This window comes from Mirounga leonina, unplaced genomic scaffold, assembly GCF_011800145.1.
Source record: "Mirounga leonina isolate KUSES-001 unplaced genomic scaffold, KU_Mleo_1.0 Mir_114, whole genome shotgun sequence".
NCBI lineage: Eukaryota > Metazoa > Chordata > Mammalia > Carnivora > Phocidae > Mirounga > Mirounga leonina.
This window is the reverse complement of record NW_023270265.1, coordinates 25,755,775-25,774,082: the sequence shown is the minus strand read 5'-3', so window position 1 is coordinate 25,774,082 and position 18,308 is coordinate 25,755,775. Positions and strand designations below refer to the sequence as shown.

The following is an 18,308-nucleotide window of genomic DNA, read 5'->3' as shown; positions in this document are numbered from 1 at the left end:
ACCACTAGCCCTTGCCTTCTGAGAAGGAGGGGGCTCACGCTGCATGACCCGGAAGTGTTTCTCTGTTCGGTGGGGGAGAAAGGAGACCACAGAGAGCTGGGGTGTAGAGGTGGTTTCTTTGCACTGTCTTCAGTATGCAGCGATTACTCTTTCCGCCCCTGAAGACCTTGATGGGGAGCCCGTGTCTCCGACTCCTGGTTCCTAGGGCCGCGCCTAGAACACAGGTACTGCACCGCAGAGGACTCGGTCGCGGAATCGGACAGGGGTCGAAAGAGCCAGGAGAAAGATAATAGGTAACCCCACATCAACGTTGCCGTAGTTCCTTAGAATTCACAACACATTTCTTTGTGCCCAGAGCCCCTGAGGTAGGATCCGGACCTGCCACTTACTGGCTGTATGATACTAGCCAAGTTCAGTAACCTTTCTGTGCCTTATTTCTTCATCTGTAAAATGGGAATAGCAATACCTACTTCATAAAGTTGTGGTGAGGATGAATTAATTTCATATACAGCAAGGGTTTAGTACATAGTAAAAGCTCAGTAATTTTTACCTATATATTTGATTTTTGCTAAAAAGTCCCCAGGTAGTCAGGTAAGGAACTATAACTCCATTCTACAGAGAAGGAAATTGAGGGTTAATTTGTTTAAAGTTAGGAAACAGAACACGAATCTTTAGACTCAGGGACAGAGTCAGAAGAGGACGTGCATTCGGTCAACAAGTAATTATTGAGTGATTATTATGTGTTGGGAACTGGGAAGCAAAAGATAAATACCAAAAGGCTCCTGCCCTGGAGGAAAGCACAGTTAATTCATTTGTCAAATCTTTATTAAGGTCTTGTTATGTAAGGGAACTGTGTTAGAAACAAAAGCAGCAGGAGAGAAAGAGCCAGACTGACCAGACACCGCAGTCTGGCAACTCATAGCTTAGTGGGAGATGGAGACAAATGAACCTGAAGTACATTATCATGTGTTAAGGGCTGGGATAGGGAAGGTACAGTACGCTGTGGGAATGACCTGTTGCAGACCCAGGAGAATCTAGGGACATTTCCCAGAGGAGGTGACATCTCAACTGAGATCTATAGTAGGTATTCTCGATCAGGGAAGAAGGAGCATCCCAGTCAGTGAGAAAGAAAATAATCCATGTCTGGGTGTAGAGTTAAGTCTGGGGGAAGTATGCAGAGACCAGAAGGTTCATGTGTTGTGGGGATGGACTGGAGTGAGGCAAAACTAGAGGCAGGAAAACCAGTTGTGGGATGGATGCAGTAATCCAGATAGGAGATGATGATTTACTAGGGCAAAAGCAGTGGAGATGTGGCCATACAGGGTACTCCACTCTAGACAGAGTGGGATTGTGTGTGAGAGCAGTGGATTGAGGCCTTTCCCTCAGTCTCCAGTTGTAATTTGTCTGTCTTGTTGATCCTTAGTGTGGTTGCAGCTGTGGGATCAGGCGCCCCTTGAGGCCGGGGCAATACAGCACCATCTCTGAAGTATCTTTGCAGTCTGGAAGGGGTACAGTGTCCCTTCCCGCAAAAGCTGCTGAGCGGGTGGTGGGCCGATGGCTCCTGGTCTGCAGTGGAACAGTGGCTGGAGCAGTTATTCTTGGTGGAGTGACTAGGTGAGTAATTCGCTTGTAGGGAGTCAGCTCTTTGGGTCATCAGTAGGAGCACAGGATGACCAAGGGGGAAGAGACCTTAGGAATCATCTAGTCTCGCTCCCTCATTTTATATGTGTAGAAACTGAGGCCTAAAGAGGGACACGCCTGAGGGCTTGCCTGCTGTAGAACAGTTTAGAGTTTTATTATTGGGAGCCCTTCATAAAGTCTGGTTCAGGTCTTGCCTGTTTGCTGTGCATTATCTGTATATATTTTCCCTCTGCAAACAGTTTTCAAATTTGTCTCAAAGTTTTTTGTACAGTTTGTTTGAATTAAATCTTCATAAATAGATCACAATTGGTTTGTATGCCTCTTAGGTCCCTTTAAATCTATAAAGAGATTTTATAGATTTAGATTCTTCTCCCGCTCTCCCCATTCCATGTAGTTTTTTTGCTATTAAAGAAACGTAACTGATTGGTCCTATGGAGTTTCCCGGTCTGGATTTTGCTAACTGCATACTTGTCGTGGTGTTGAACATGTCCCATTATCCCCAATATTTCCTGTAAACCAGTTTTTGCTTGATAAGATTCAGGTTGGGAGCGGGGGATAAAATACTTCACAGGTGATTACAACATTCATAAATATCTGGTGTCCATTAGAGATGCCAACAGCCATTGATGATCATTGCCTAGATCCATGATTTCATTACATTTGCAAAATTGTAATATTTTATTAGCTCAACTCTAAAGAAAAACTTGCCCTCATCAACAATTTGGTTATCATAAGGTACAGTTTGTATAAGAAAGGCAGGATAAGTACTTGAAGCTTTCTCTTTATTTACCAGTTTTGAAAATAATAAGTTGGTTCCCAAGCATCCTCCAAAGGTGATCAATAAAGGGTTTGGGTTTTTAAGTATTATAAGCTCATAGGTTTAAATGTATTTGATGTTTCAGTCCATTGCACTGATGATTTGCTCAAATTGTTTCATCTTTAGTCAATGGGAGCCTCTTCAGATTGCCTCCTGGGTCTTTTTGACAGGATCCTAGTAACCTAGTAATTAAATTCTTTGCTTTCTGGTTAAGATGTTCCAGGTTCATCTTCATTTCCTGCCTCTGACCTAAAATCAGCCTTTCACTTTAGAAACCCTCACTCCTTTTGGTGAAAATACCTTCTGGTATTAATACAATATATGTTCCTCAGATTCTCTCCACATTCCCTGTGCTCTTATTTAAAATACCATATGTTATATAGACTGTTATGGGAAACTGCAACAAATTTAAGTTTTATTAGCTTTAAATTCACTCAAGAATCTAAACTGTTTTATATCTGTAACAAATCTCTTTTCCCTCTGTAAATAATGTCACTTACTCATTGAGGGCATGTTTCTTTGCTCTAAGGGTTGATTTTACCTGTTAAGGAATGCTAGTGAAAGAAAGTAAAGAGAGCTGAATGAAAGGATCGAGAGAACAAGGAATAAAGAAATTTGTACCTGATGGCAGCTGTTTCTGGTGAAATTTTAAGCAGTAAGAAGAAAGCAAGGTGTCAAAAAAGGATACACTGAAATGAAGTGTTTACTTTTAGAGGGGTTAAGTTCAGATCCATTTGTTTCTGAAAACCATTTACGAGAAATCCAGCATTGTGTGTGCATGTGTGTTTGCGCACGTACGTACACACACACACTTTTTACCTATCTTAAGGTTGACAGAGTCTGGTCTCTCAATGGTAGACTGGCATTTGATAAAGGAGATGAAACCACCTACCAGTCAAGAGGAATGGAAGACAGAATTCCAAAAATATCAGCAATTTCCGGAATTTAAAATGTAAGTATAGGGGCACCTGGGTGGCTCAGTCGGTTATGCATATGCCTTCGGCTCAAGTCATGATCCTGAGGTCCTGGGATTGAGCCCCGTGTCAGGTCCCCTGCTCAGCAGGGCAGTCTGCTTCTCCCTCTCCCCACTCGTGCTCTCTCTCTTTCTCGCTCACTCTCTCAAATAAGTAAAATCTTTTTTAAAAAAGTAAGTATAATAGAAAATCAGGTAAAACTCCCACTAGGCCCTTTTAATCTTTTGCTTAAACATTTCAGAATGGCTAGATTCCATTATTGCTCAATATTTGCTTCAGTTATGTTTAGTGAGCTCCCTACTCTAAACCTCCAGTTCCAGAGTGATCCTGAGGTCACTGATGAGGAAGAAGGCAGACCTTTCATTTCAAGTTTCAAAACTGAGAATGCTCTTGCATTCTGTCTGGAAATAAAAATCAAGATGTTTCTTCTTTCTTTTTTGACTTCCCTTTTCACCCAGCTTGAATCATGATATGACACTGGCCGAATTCAAGTTCATTTGGTACATGGAGTACTCACACCGAATGTGGGGTCGCCTTGTGGGCCTTGCATACATCCTGCCTGCTGCCTACTTTTGGAGAAAGGGCTGGCTCAGCCGTGGCATGAAAGGACGTGTTCTTGCCCTGTGTGGGTTAGTCTGCTTCCAGGTAAGATTTATTCAAGTTTGGGAAACCAGAGATGCTTCCAGGAGCTTCCTCGTTGGGATTGTTTGTAAAGAAGGAATCTGAGTCTATATAACAGAGTGGGAAAGAGGATGAATTTTAGTGTTACAGGCCTGCCCCAACCCTGCCACTTAGTAGGGCCAGTTGTCTACCTTCTGTAGGCCCCTTTCCTTACCCGTAAATAGGGATAATAAGAGTGCCTACTGTTTAGGTTGTGTGACTTAAATGAGAGAGATCATGCATATAAAGTACTTAGTTTAGTGCCTGGAATTAGTAAGCGCTCAGTAAATACATTTTTGTGTCACAAGAGGTTCTTTCCTCTCATGGCTTTCTTCCTGGGTTCTTGTCTCCTCCCCTTTTCTGACTTGTGTGCTAGTTGGGGAATGGGATCCCTGTGTTCTAGCTAAAGAAGCGAATTTGAAGACTCCCACAGTTAAGGGGTTCGCTGAGACTGAGAGCCAAGAAAAGGAATATGAGAGAAGGTACATAGGAGTATTTGGTCACGATTATAGACCCTCAAAAAGAGTCACAGAGCATCAAAGAAACATCACAGTTTGATCAGGAATAAGCTAATTGGTTAATTAGACTCAGAAGTAGTAAGAATAAGAACCCATTAGAAGGAATTGAAGAGGGAGATGGAGGAGACAAAATAGAGGCAACAGAAACAGATAAAGAGACATTAATAAAAGTCTAATAACAACTAGGGGAGGGTTGGTGAAACAAAGTGAGAGTTTATTTTGGAATGAAAAAATAAAAAACACCCCGAAGACAGACTCCCAGGAAGGCAGCAATTTGAAGATGGCAGATAGGATTATGGGAAGAAGAAAGCAGGGCTGGCAAATCACACTGTATACTCCTTTGTCTTCCAGTGTCCTGTGGAGATGAAATCAAGATAAGTAGAACATCCAGGATAATCACTAAGGGGGCAAGACATGCCCCAAAAGATTTCCTGAGGAGATCTATTAGAAGAGGTGGGAGAATCCCACCTCTCTGACATGCTTCTATTGACTCGGGAGGGTGGAAGCGGGGTTCCATGGTGTAATGGTTAGCACTCTGGACTCTGACTTGGGAGGGTGGAGTTGAAAGGGCTGTATCTTATCTCATAGAAGTGAAACTCAACAGTTGTTTGGTTAATTGAAAAAAATTAAAGCAGGGTATCAGAGTAATGCATCCCTTGAACTTTTATGCTTAAACTTGTACTTTGATTACTTTTTTTTTTTAATGAAGAACTAAGGCCTGTTTTTTGAGTTCTCTGATTGGAGTTTAACTTTAGATCTCTTGCATCCCCATAAACTATCATTTCATTTCATTTTCCTTAAAGAGCAGCGGGAACTAAGCCATTTGCAAAGCCATCTGCCAGCAAAGCCTTACAGATTTTTATGATTCCCCTCCACCCAGGACTTTTATAATTGTCTGTTCCTACTAACTTGACAATAATTGTTTTTAAGCAGTTATCTTTATCAAAGCTTTTCCAAAACAATCTAGTTTTTATAGAAAAAACTCTCTTATTCTTATATTTCACTTATATTTCATTTTACATAATGTTAAATTATATCAAGTATTTTTAAGGCTTGCCTGTTGATAAGCTTCTGTGCACTTTTCTACATTTGGCTTATACTTTAATAAAATGTTAATCTAAACAGCAGTTAAGCATTTATGGTGCTATATTTGAAAATGTGGGTAGGGTATGACTCCTGGGATACTGGGGATATGGGAAGGTATGGAAAGGAGAGGCCCGGTGGGGAGTACTCCTGATAACTGACACCTCACTTTCTCACATAGTACAGTTGAATGGACAGATCCAACCTTGTTTTATCTGCCTCTTCTGTTTTTGGTTCCAGGGTCTGTTGGGATGGTATATGGTGAAAAGTGGATTAGAAGAAAAACCAGACTCCCATGACATCCCTCGGGTCAGTCAGTACCGCCTCGCTGCCCACCTGGGATCAGCCCTTGTTCTTTATTGTGCCAGCATGTGGACTTCACTCTCACTGCTGCTCCCTCAGCACAAGGTAGAAGTCAGTCTGTATTGTTAGTATATCTGCACGGATGCTGACAGGGTCAAAGGAACAGAAATTCTGTTTCTAATGGGAAATTATAAATCAAAATGCACACACATTCCCTTAGTTACACCTACCAATTTACCAGAAATTAGATAAAACCAAAGATGACAGAAACATTGAACTTTGAGACTCTGGAAAGCTTTGGAACTGCAAAGTAAAATGTGCCATTATTCTTTTGAGCTGGAACAACTCATTCAAAGGAAAATTAGTACAGGAGCCAAATATTCTATCAGCATTGCCTATTGGGAAAAGTGAAAACACAAATTTCGGGAATGGTGGGAAGGGGTTGCAGCAAGAGCAATCCCAACCCTTTCTGACTCCCAGAGGGGATGGTGGATGGCGAGGTGAGGAAGGCCAGAATGAGAGCTGTTGCTGGACCTTTGATGGTAAACAAGAGCCATGAGAGTTGTTTGTTCTTTAGATGGGGACCTACCATCGTCAAGTCTGACAAGTCTGATCTTGTGATCTTAGTGATCTTGCCTGAAAGTATTTCCCTTTATGCTGATTAAAGGAAAATATTAGTTTTTCTAAAAATGAGTATTATTTTAGGTATTAAAGTCATGGTTGACTTGGGTAACCTGTTGATGGAATGAAGTTTGAGATGGCAGTAGGACTTTTAAGTAGAATTATCCGATAGGTACTTGGAATCAGTAGCCTCAATTCCAATAAGGAAAGGAGTTGTGGACTTGGCAGTCATCCCCACAGGGAAGCCAGATGGGGTCGAAACATTGGTATAGTAGACAATCTACATCGGAATAATTCTTGTTCTCTGAATTGCCTACAGCTGTAACTGTACTTGCTGATAACCACTCTTTCTTTTTAATTTTTGTCATCTGGCCCTCCCACCCATCCACCTCTGTACATACACACCCAAGCGTTCACCCACATGCCTGCACAAATACCCACACACTCCTAAACACTCTCTACGGGAAATGGTGCTCTGAAAGGTTGCCGATGACTTTTTAATTATCAACGGTTTTTCTCTTTTTATTTATTTATATTCCACCAATTGCAGAAAGGATTTGAGATGATAGTCAAACATGTAGTGCTATTCTGTCCAACACAGTATCTACTAGTCACATGTGGCTATTTATTTATTTATTATTATTATTATTTTTTAAAGATTTTATTTATTTATTTGACAGAGAGACAGCAAGAGCAGGAACACAAGCAGGGGGAGTGGGAGAAGGAGAAGCAGGCTTCCTGCCGAGCAGGGAACCTGATGTGGGACTCGATCCCAGGACCCTGGGATCATGACCTGAACCGAAGGCAGACGCTTAACGACTGAGCCACCCAGGCGCCCCACATGTGGCTATTTAAATTTTAATTAAAATTAAATAAAATTAAGCGTATTTTTAAAAAGCTGTTTACTTAAAGTTTAAATAAAATTAAGTTTTTATTTAGTTTTCAGGTGCTATGGCCTCATTTCAGGTCCTCATTAGCCACGTATTGGCCAGTGCAGATAATAGAACATTTCCATCATCACAGAAAGTTCTGTTGGACAGCACTGATATACAGTCCTATGATATCTTAGTGATGATACCTCACTCTTCATATACTAGATTATAGACCATTTAAGGGCAGCACTGTGATTAACTCCTTTGTATCTTTATGGTAATCTGTTTATAAAATTCTTAATAAATATTTGTTGATTCACTGATTAGTATCAGAAGTTGGCTATAGTAAAAATAAAATTTTTATCTTACCAAAACACTAAATGCAAGAATCCCTACCTTAGTGATTTTTTAAGATTTATTTATTTGAGAGAGAGAGAGTATGCACAGTGGGGAAGGGCGGAGGGAGACAGAGCGCCTCAAGCAGGCTCTGGGCTGAGCATGGAGCCCAACGCAGGGCTTGATCTCACGACCTGAGATTACTACCTGAGCCAAAACCAAGAGTTGGACGCTTAACCGACTGTGCCAACCAGGCGCCCCTCTACTTTAGGGATTTTATACAGTTTTGATTCTGACTATATTTGCTAAACACGAAATATCACAAACGACATGAAAATCTAGTCCTGCATCTTAAGCCACATCCTTTCAACCATGGTGAAGCATTTTTCCCTTGAATGATGCAAATCATTATTGAACAGATATGTGTTGAGTACTTACATACTAAGCACTGGGCTAGGATTACTTCACTAAGCAAGACAGATGGCAGTTCCTGCCTTCACAAGACTTACAGGAAAGCAGGGAAGACAGACAGTAAATATATAAATGTTGTAAAATGTGATGCATGTTAGACCAGAATATCTGCTGGGAGTGCTTAACCCATTTAGAGGGTCAGAAAAGATCTGCTTGTTACTTGGGTTTGGCCTTGGAGATCTTTGCTGCCTCCCTTAGTTCCTGCAGTACAATGTATCTGAATGGTTTTCTTTTCTTCTTTAGTTGCCTGAAACTCGTCAGCTCCTGTGGTTGAGACGATGTGCTCACGGAACAGCAGGCCTTGTGTTCCTTACTGCTCTCTCAGGTAGGACTCTTCTCATCTAGCATGTTTAGTTTTGTTCCACCCTCAGGGGGGGGGGGGGGGGGTTTCTTGCCAAACACTTTGTCCTTTCCTCCTGCACCTTCATATTTCCCTATCACATCTGCCTCTCTCATACCCACTGTCTTCATTCTCTGTTTTCTATTCCTTCCTCCCTTCCAAAAACTCTGCTTTCCAGTCGTTTGAACACAATTATTGAACATTTATCGGGATCCAGACTGCCTAGGTTCAAATCCTGGCTTTACCACCTATGAACTCTCTGACCTTGGGCAAGCTGTATAACCTCCTGGGCCTCAGTGACCTCATTTGTAAAATGGGGATGATGGTAATAGTATGAGTGATACATGTGAAGTGCTTAGAACAGTACCTGGCACGTAGCAAGGCTAGGTGCAAATCAGAGAAAAGTCCTTTCCTCAAAGATGGTCTAAGATGAGCTCACTGGGGCAAAGGGACTGACACAGGACTTTTTCATTCTTTAAATCACACCTCTACCCTACCTCTCTCACTCGAGAACTGTACCATGCAATACATTAATCACTAGCCTCATGTGAATATTTAAGCTTAATTAAAATTAAATAAGATTTAAAATTTAGTTCCTCAGTCACACTAGCCACATTTCAAGTACTCAGTAGCCACATGTGGCTAGCAGCTATCGTGTTGGCTGGCAGACAGAGAACATTTCCATCAGCACGGAAAGTCTTGTTGAGTAGCACTGCTCTAAAGAAAATCATCAAACCAGTGATTCACCTCCCCCCCCTTTTTGGTGGAAGAACATGAATTTTGACTTTATAAATGCTATTTATATAAACAAGGAATGTGATCTAAACATCCCTGAGTCGTATTTGCTCATAAATAATGGATCAGTCATCCATTAACTCGTGGATACTTTATGTGTTTATCCAGGATTTAGTTTATAAATTTTTTCACTTCTGTGTTCACTCAACAAACATTTTTTTGAGCACTTGGGGAAGACAGATAATAAACAATGAAAACATACGGCAGATGGTGTTCAGTGCTGTGGAAAAAATAAAGCAGGATAAGGGGATAGAGGTGGGTTTGGGGAAGTGCTGTCTTACACAGGACCATTGGGGAGATCTCTTTGATAAGGTGACATTGAGTGGAGACCTGAGGAAATGAAGGAGTAAATTATGCAGATATCTGGGGGAAGAACATTTCCAGAATAGATCAAGTTCATAGTGGGATAAGGAGGGCATCAAAATCACTAAGGGAATGTTTCCATCCAATGTGCCTTGTTCTAGAGCTTCCAGTTCACTCCTTTATGGGAGAAATGCCAGAATCTTGGGGTGGGAGAAGGTGAGGATGCACTTGTGTTGTGGTGGGGTTTTTTTTTTTTTTTTAGTTCCCATGGTGATGATGATGATGTATATTCTCTGTTTGAGAACCCCTCCTGTAGATCTTTTTATTCTCTGACTATTCCTTTTGTCTAACTCTGGGATAATAGACTTTTTCTATGTCAGAACTAGTATTTGAGGGACGCCTGGGTGGCTCAGTCCGTGGAGCGTCTGCTTTCGGCTCAGGTCATGATCCTTGGGGTCCTGGGATCGAGCCCCGCGTCAGGATCCCTGCTCAGCGGGGAGCCTGCTTCTCCCTCTCACTCTGACTGCAGCTCTGCCTACTTGTGTGCTCTCTATCTCTCTGTCAAGTGGATGGATAAAATCTTAAAAAAAAAAAACTAGTATTTGAGCTCTTTTCTACCTCATTTTAATAAATACCATTTTCCTTGGACTATAGGGGCTTTTGTGGCAGGACTGGATGCTGGGCTTGTTTACAACTCTTTCCCAAAGATGGGAGAATCTTGGATCCCAGAGGATCTCTTTACCTTCTCCCCCATCCTGAGGAATGTTTTTGAGAATCCCACCATGGTGCAGTTTGATCACCGGATTCTGGTAAGTCTGGCTGGTGGTTACCGGCTGCTGAGCACAGAGAGACTCTCACAGGCTTTGGGGCATCTGAAGCACTGATGGCAGCACCGAGAGAGGGTAGAGCAGAGTGGGCACTAGATTTCCTTTGCTTTTTCAAAGAAATTTAGCACCAGTTCTCTGATGAGATGTTTTTGTCCTAATCACCCACACCCGTTCCAGCCAAATTCTGGCTTTCGGGATACTGCTGTCTTCTTGAAGTTCAAATGTGCCTTTTGCCATCTGGCAAAGGATAACTTCCCTCAATCCTGCACACACATAGGAGAGTCATTTTAGTGGAAATGAGGCTGAGTACAGAAGAGGGGGCACGGACAGTGGGTGCTGAACACATAATTGTCAGAGCTGACCCAAAACCCCAGGGAGCTAAGAGCATCATAACTCAATTATGATTTATATGACCAGTCAGTATTTCTCATCTTATTTAAGCTGATGTTTATTAAGGACCCGCCGGGGTCATGTTACGATTGGCTTGGTAGCCTGGGCATGATGCAGTGGAGCAGGGAGAGACAGCGAGGAGGCCAGCAGGAAGCAGAGGGGCCCCTGAGTAATGCAGGTGAGAGCGGTGGGGCTCTAGGCTGCATGGAGGAGCAGGACTTGAAGAGAATGGTGGGTCCCAGAGAGGCCCTAGGAGTAGAAGGTTGCCTATAGGAATGAAGGTGAAGGAGATCCCAAAGTTTGTTCTGTGGCAGGCTTAAGACACACCGGATATGGGACTGTTGAAATGAGTGTTGGGCTGGAGACGGGGGATGTCGTCAGACCGAGGTGTGTTGGGTGTGAGATGATTGGAGTACACCCAAGCCTGGTCCATCCAGAGGCCTCAGATCCCCAAAGGCAACACGGGCGCTTGGGCCAGTTACCTCGTGGGGGCTTGGGCCCCTCCACCAACCACATTTTGTAACAAGTGAAGTCTGGTTGAAATTGTCTCATGGACAGCTCTGAAAAGGAAAAGTGAAATAGAGGCAGAAAATGATAGAAAAACAGTCTCCTTGACATCATGGAAGTGGGGCGAGGAGATCCTATTGCCAGTGGGGGGGAATGGGAATTAGACTTTAGGTTGTTCTCAGCACTAGCTGCCGGCACCACTACCTCCTCTACTGACAGCCCAGGAAAATAATAACCCTCACGTGCTGGGGTCAGCCCTGCTTTAGAGCTACAGGATTAGAGAGGAGGTAAAATGAGGCATTAGGATGCAAAGAGTGATTTAAAACGGGAGGGCCGCACCTGGCGGGGGTGGTGCACCCGCGTGAGAAGAGCCAGCAGTAGGTGCAGAAACCGCAGGTAGAGCCCCGGGGGACACAAGCATTTAAGTGGCAAGCAGAGGAGCTGGAGGAGGCTGGGGGGTAATCATAGAGGAGCCACAGACGGCTCTCCGTGTCTGGGACAAGAAGCCTTCGTGGTTACTCACAGGTTCTAGAGGAGAGAGGTATCAGATGAGCAGAAACCAGGAGGGTGGAACACTTCTTCCTGGCACTCGAGGAGATGCCTTCCTCCCTGCAGGGAATCGCTTCAGTTACAGCTGTGACAGTGCTCTACTTCCTCTCCCGGAGAATGCCCCTTCCTCGAAGGACCAAGATGGCTGCAGCGACTCTGCTAGCTTTGGCATATACACAGGTAGAAACCGCTTCTCTTTGGTCTGAGGGTGTCCCCAAAACGAAGTTAAAAAAGAAAGGTGACAGGCTAGGAGAAAATATTTTCAATATTTGTAATATTGATTATATCTTTATATATCCTAATAAATTTTATGTATTATTAATTTTATTTAAGATTTTATCTTAATGAAGAATAATCAGAAAATAAAATGAGGATATCAGTATACACAAGTTCTCACAAGAGGAACAGTGAATGGCCAATAAATATGAAAAGCTCTTTAGCCTCACTCATTATCAGAGGAGCAAATTAAAACAGTGCATGCCATTTTGTGCCTGTCAGATTGGGGGGAACATTTTTTTAAAAGATAATCAGGTATTGGCATGGGCTTAGGAAAATGGATACCTTCATATATTCTTGGTGAGAGCATGAGTGGGTATAATTTTTTTCAGAGGGCAGTTTGGCAGTAGCTTTTAAAATGTTAAATATATAATCCTTTGATCCAACAAACTGACTTCTTAGTGCCTGCCCTAGAAATATTCTAAGGCACACTGTGTACAAAGTAATTCATGATACAATTGCTGTGATAGTAAAAAAAAATGGAAACAACCTGAATAAACAACTATGGTACACATGTACTGTGTAATACTGTGTAGCAGTTAAAAATAATATCTCAAGATATATATTAAGTGAAAAAAAAAAGTGACAGAACAATCCCATTTTTAAAAGCACAAAAGTATGTTTCTCTATAAACATAGATACAAAAGTACAAGTGTATAGAAACTGTCTTTGCGGAGGGTAGTTGGGCTAGGATGAAGGATAATTAAAGAGAATTTTAGGTTTATCTATTTTGTTTGAATTTCCTCTGCTGCGAGTGTATTTACTTGTGAAAATTTTAAAATACATATTTTTAATGCTTTGATGGGAGAATGTGGAGGTTTATGTATCTGGTTATCCATGCCCAGTCATTTCAGTTCTGAATTTGTGGTTCCTGCTTTTTTGACTGCATTCTTTCCTCTGTAACAGGTGGGCTTAGGCATTAGCACTCTGCTGATGTACGTTCCAACTGCTTTGGCTGCCACTCACCAGTCGGGCTCCCTGGCTCTGCTCAGTGTTGCCCTTTGGCTCATGAGTGAACTCCGAAGAGTCCCAAAATAATTCTCAGAGGATCAGCTTCCTAGGAGTGAAAGTGCTTTTGAGAGCTCATCAGAGAGCACAAGAACTAGGGAGTCTTCTAAAAGGATGACCTTGGCATACCAAGTGGTTTCCAAATTGGTCAAGTTATTTAAAATTCTTTGTCTGTTTTTGACAAAGTCACTGGATCAGGAGTGTCATTAAGTATGTTTAACTAAAGAATCCTTTTTTAAATATTTGTACATTTGGTTCTCTCATTGAAAATCATGTTTAATGTAGAGAAAGAAATGTCTGCATTTGTTGCTTCTTAATAAACTGTCTCAGATTTCTTAATGTTGGCAAGCTCTTGATTCTACATGCATCATCTCTTGTTTCCTTGACCTCCTGAGTCCTAAATTCTGCCTAAGTAGAAATTCTTTATGATCTCACCTTCACTTACATCAGGTGAAGATTCAAAGGGAAGGACTGGCTCACACCCTAAAGTAGCCAGAGAGCCTTCAGCAGGAAGTAGTGTCTTCTGGCGTCCTGATTTTCACAATGGGGAAAGGGCATAACGACAAGCTTACTGTCTGCATGTAGCAAGATGGCTTGTGAGTACTTAGAAAAGGAGAAAATCACTGGTAACCCACTTTGACTCATCAAGCACTAACCTAGTTCTTCTTTTGATTGTGCTGTTACGTCGCTAGGTCAGGTGAATGGTATAGATAGATAATCCGTTCCTGCAAGGGTTTCCCAACAGCCTCATGGATAATTAAAGTACGCCTTGACAGTATAGGTAGTACATGGACACCTATTCAGATACGTAAACAAATTTTTGTTTAATGAATTGTTGTAATTTTGGTCTTACTCAACTTTATTTTTTAAATTGGGGATTTGGATGAAGGCATCACAAAGATCAGATTTGAGAATGGAACAACCCAACACTAATATAATATAGATGACAGTCACAACTCAAAACAGTTCCAGAGTGGCACCCGCAAGATGAAATTAAACATTATAAATGTAACATCTTCATTTTAATTAAATAGGTTGTATAAGTTTGAGGTGGAGAAACCTGGCATATCATTTCATATAAAAAAAGACAGGGATTTCAGTTGGCCACAGGCTCAACATGCACCAATAATGTGATAACACTGATAAGTAAAAAATTAGTGGTGTTTCCAATTTCATCAATGGAAGTATCACAGCCACACTCAGAATACCTCAGTGCAAGTGCTGTGTTTCGTCATTGGTACCACATTTAAGGAGGACATTGACCACTAAGTATGTATCCAGAGGAAGGGACCAGGATGGTGAGGAGTCCAGAACCCTATACCCCACAGGGAATACTTGAAGGAACTAGGGGTATTTAGCTGGAGGGGAACATTTGGAGAGAGCAAGATTCCTGCCCTTCAGAAGTTGAAGTCCTCTTATGCAGAAGGAGCTTCCTTATGCTGCAGAGCTGGGAGCAATGGGTAAAAAGAAATGCAGAAACCCATCCCCTTACCCCCTTCCCCTCTGAAAACCTCAGTTTTTGTTTCTCAGAGTTGATAGTCTCTCATGGTTCATCTCTCCCTCTGATGTCTGCCGCCTTCATTTTTCCCTTCCTTCTCCCAATGTCCTCCATGCTATTCCTTATGTTCCACAAATAAGTGAAACCATATGATAATTGACTTTCTCTGCTTGGCTTAGACTGGGTGTTATACGAAAACAATGAATCGTGGATCACCACATCAAAAACTAATGATGTGACTACCATATTAAAAAAAAAAAAAAGAAATGCAGAAAGCTGGTTTTTCGTTTTGTAGAAGGCAAGAGTTGGATCAAAACAAACACCCACTAGGCTGTGGTGAAGACAGTGGCAAAGTGGAGAGCAGGTGTCCCAGCTAAGGGGTTAAACCATTGCTGAACTCTGGCCTGTTGCAGCTGTATAGTTCCAGAGTTGTCTGATCCGATTTTTTAAAGAAACAAAACATCTAGATTTTTATGTGAAAGCTCTCAAGGGTTGGCAACTAATTTCAGGTTTTTTAGAACATGACGCAGGCTGAACACATCTGAGAGCCATAAATGGCCTAAGGTTTGCCCATTTACAATCTCAATTAGATGATCTCAGTTCCCTTTCAACTCCAATATTCTGTGAGTTTCGTTGTGACCTATAGTTACTATGCTCAAGTGGTTCTTAGCAAAACAGAAGTAGTTTGATTTTTTTTTAAAAATCCCAGACCCCGGGGCTTATGCTATTGTTAGAAGTAGCTTCTAACTTTTTTCACATTAACATTTTTGAAAATCTTAAAACCCAAGCCTCACCCAAGACCAATTAAATCATGATGTCTGGAAGCAGTAATAGACGTATTTTAAGTTCCCCAGGTCATTTCAGTGTGCAGGCAATTGGGCACCACTGGCCTAGGCCTTTACAACCTAGCCACCTTAGAAAGTTTTGACCAGCTTATTGCCATCCCCTCCAAATTTCTACCCACCCCCATCTCATTTAATCTGATCCTATTAGTGTGCTCATGGTTATCACCTCTTCTAGATAGAATTCTTTAAAGAAAGGAAACTGGTCACTGGGGCAGGTTCCTATCCATCATCTCATGATCCCCAAACTGAGGTTGTCCTTAGTTAATAATTGAGTCAGCAGAGAGCAGTCTGACCCAACCCCAAAAGCCATATGCTAGTGCTTCTACAGTTCCCTCCAACAAAGTGGCAAAGAACAAGTTCAAGTTCCAGATGTTTTACTTCATTTTTCTTTTATTACAGATGAGTAAGTTTGGAAAAACAGATACTGGTTGCATTTAGCTATATAACTGTATTGTGCCTATCTATGAGCTCTTGGTGAACGGAGATTATCTGAATTATTTTTATGTTTGCATTATTCCCAGCTTAGACATATACCAAATACTGCATGAATGAATGGAAAATGGACAGTTACAGATTGAGGTCCCAGACACTTCCTTCAAAATAAGTCATCATATCCCTAGAAGATTAAATGAATTTCCCTTAATATTTTCAAAAGTCTTGTCAATAACTCTGTCAGTTGTTTTTAAAACATCAAAGGAAATTAAAACACCTGGCTTTCTTATCAGTCCAGAATTTTTTGTCTTTAACTTGCACTAACAAATGTTGTCCATTGTAGAAGAGGTATTGATTAGCTACTGCCTAAAGTGATGATCATGACATTTGGATGACCAGTTGCTCTGCAGCATTCCTTCCAGTTCTGGAACGATTGGTGGGTTATGTATCAGCCTATGTAACACATATGCCGTGTCCCTGCATAAGGGACAATGCATCTCTCTCTAATATGCATTGCACTTTTGTTCAACACTGATTTAACAGTACTTAACAGAACTTTGACAACTGTTGAGCAAAATTATTTAATGTGAAGCATTAGAAAAACATACAGTCTTAGCAACCCCCCGAAGTGATGCAATATAGGCAGCCTTTGGTTTTTTAAAGCAAGAAGGGAGTGTCTGGCTGTGGGTCATGATAGGTGCCTCTCAACACTGTGGAATTCATTGTTGAAGGCTGAAGTAATGGAGGAGACAAGGCATACACTTCAGGGCTCCCACAAAAGAGGAATTGTGGAGTGAGAATTTCAAACACAACATAATGACGGCAATACCAAAAATCAGAGTATTTGTCTGGGATCCTTATGCAGGGAAAGATTTGTGAAGCTAATACGGTACAGAGCCTTCACCACTAGCAATTTTAACAGGCCAAACTCGGGCACGTCCTCTGCAGGACGGGCTCCTCAGGAAGCATCAGGGCTACCTAAATACTGGAGAAGCAGAGTGGTAGGCCACCAGGGGGGGCTGTGAGCAGCACTACTTCAAAGGAGAGGCTCAGGAGCAGATGTGTCCTCAGGCTTGCCTGAAACCATACATGCATGGCTATAAACATCCTTGACTTAGAAAGGTTTTTCAATTTTGGGTTTTCTAAAAATGGCAGGCCACGACTGAATACACTTTAAAAAGCCCTTAAAGTATGAGTAATGACTCAATTTTACAAATAAAAGGATTTTCTTAGAGCTCAGACTTCCAGAGAAACAAAATGGTCAACAGATGTTGACCTTCTCTGTCCCTCTAATAATGGCACTGACAAACTGGAAATAATGAATTAGAGTAAAAGGAAAACACTTACGTAATAATACAAGGGAAGTCTATTAGTATATAATAAAGGAGTCCTTGTTTTTTGACAAGTATTTTTTGTTACCACCAACCAAATCCTTGCAAGTCTGATCGAGCATGTGGCCCTAGTGGCCGGACCCTGAAACTAAGTATGACCTAAGAGGCTAATCTGGGAGAATCTGAAGTATCTGTGGCTACTTCTACCTTAATTCTTGATCCCAAATGAAGTGACATCACATACCACAGCACACAGGGAAAATAGATACTGAATGAGTATGAAAAGAAGTTTAAAGACAGCAAAAAGAAACAGCATTTTATTTCTGTAAGGGAGTCTGAGAACTGCCCAAGAATTACAGCCAAGTTCATGAATGAGGTAGATCTAACAGGCATTTACACCTTAAATAATTTCAGTTATAACCATCAAATGAATTGCTTAGATGCTGTGGTTAAGAAAATTGTACAAAATTAAGCAAATTGTTTAAAGAAACATCTAAAGTTTAAAAGTATTAAAACAAATATAGCAGGTAGAATTGATGTAGTAACAACTTGGTGCTATTTCTAACAAAGTATTTCTTTCATATTTTATTCCTAAATGTGAGCAAAGCGATCACAAATGAAGATCAGAAGCAGTTATAAAGATTGGGCATGGTTACTTGCAGTCAGCTCTATTATAAAGAATAGATTCTGTTGAAATACACATCTTGCAGCAAGATTCTGTCAATGAGAATTTCATTGCAGCTGTCAAAGGTATGTATCTGTAGTACAGAGAACAGAGAAAACTGAATCCAGGAGGCCACTCACTGTGACTTTGCACATATTACCACAGCTCTCGGCCTCAATTTCATCATCCATAAAACCCAAGGGGGTTAACAGAAGACAGACCTCTAAAATCCCAGCTGTAAAAATCT

General features: G+C 41.4%; 1 protein-coding gene across 2 annotated transcripts; it reads left to right on the top strand.

Annotated features, from left to right (window-relative positions):
- Positions 1 to 11: 11 nt before the first annotated feature.
- Positions 12 to 13,630, top strand: LOC118024866 (cytochrome c oxidase assembly protein COX15 homolog). 2 transcript variants are annotated; one of them, XM_035027070.1, is made up of 9 exons: positions 12 to 224; positions 1,424 to 1,614; positions 3,288 to 3,410; positions 3,891 to 4,077; positions 5,934 to 6,101; positions 8,540 to 8,621; positions 10,389 to 10,543; positions 12,074 to 12,187; positions 13,190 to 13,630. In XM_035027070.1, the coding sequence occupies exons 1-9, from the start codon at positions 135 to 137 to the stop codon at positions 13,319 to 13,321; spliced, it is 1,242 nt and encodes a 413-aa protein (XP_034882961.1). In that variant the 5' UTR covers positions 12 to 134; the 3' UTR covers positions 13,322 to 13,630. The 2 variants fall into 2 exon arrangements, with proteins under 2 accessions (XP_034882961.1, XP_034882969.1); XM_035027078.1 differs by having other exon boundaries at positions 16 to 293.
- Positions 13,631 to 18,308: the final 4,678 nt, after the last annotated feature.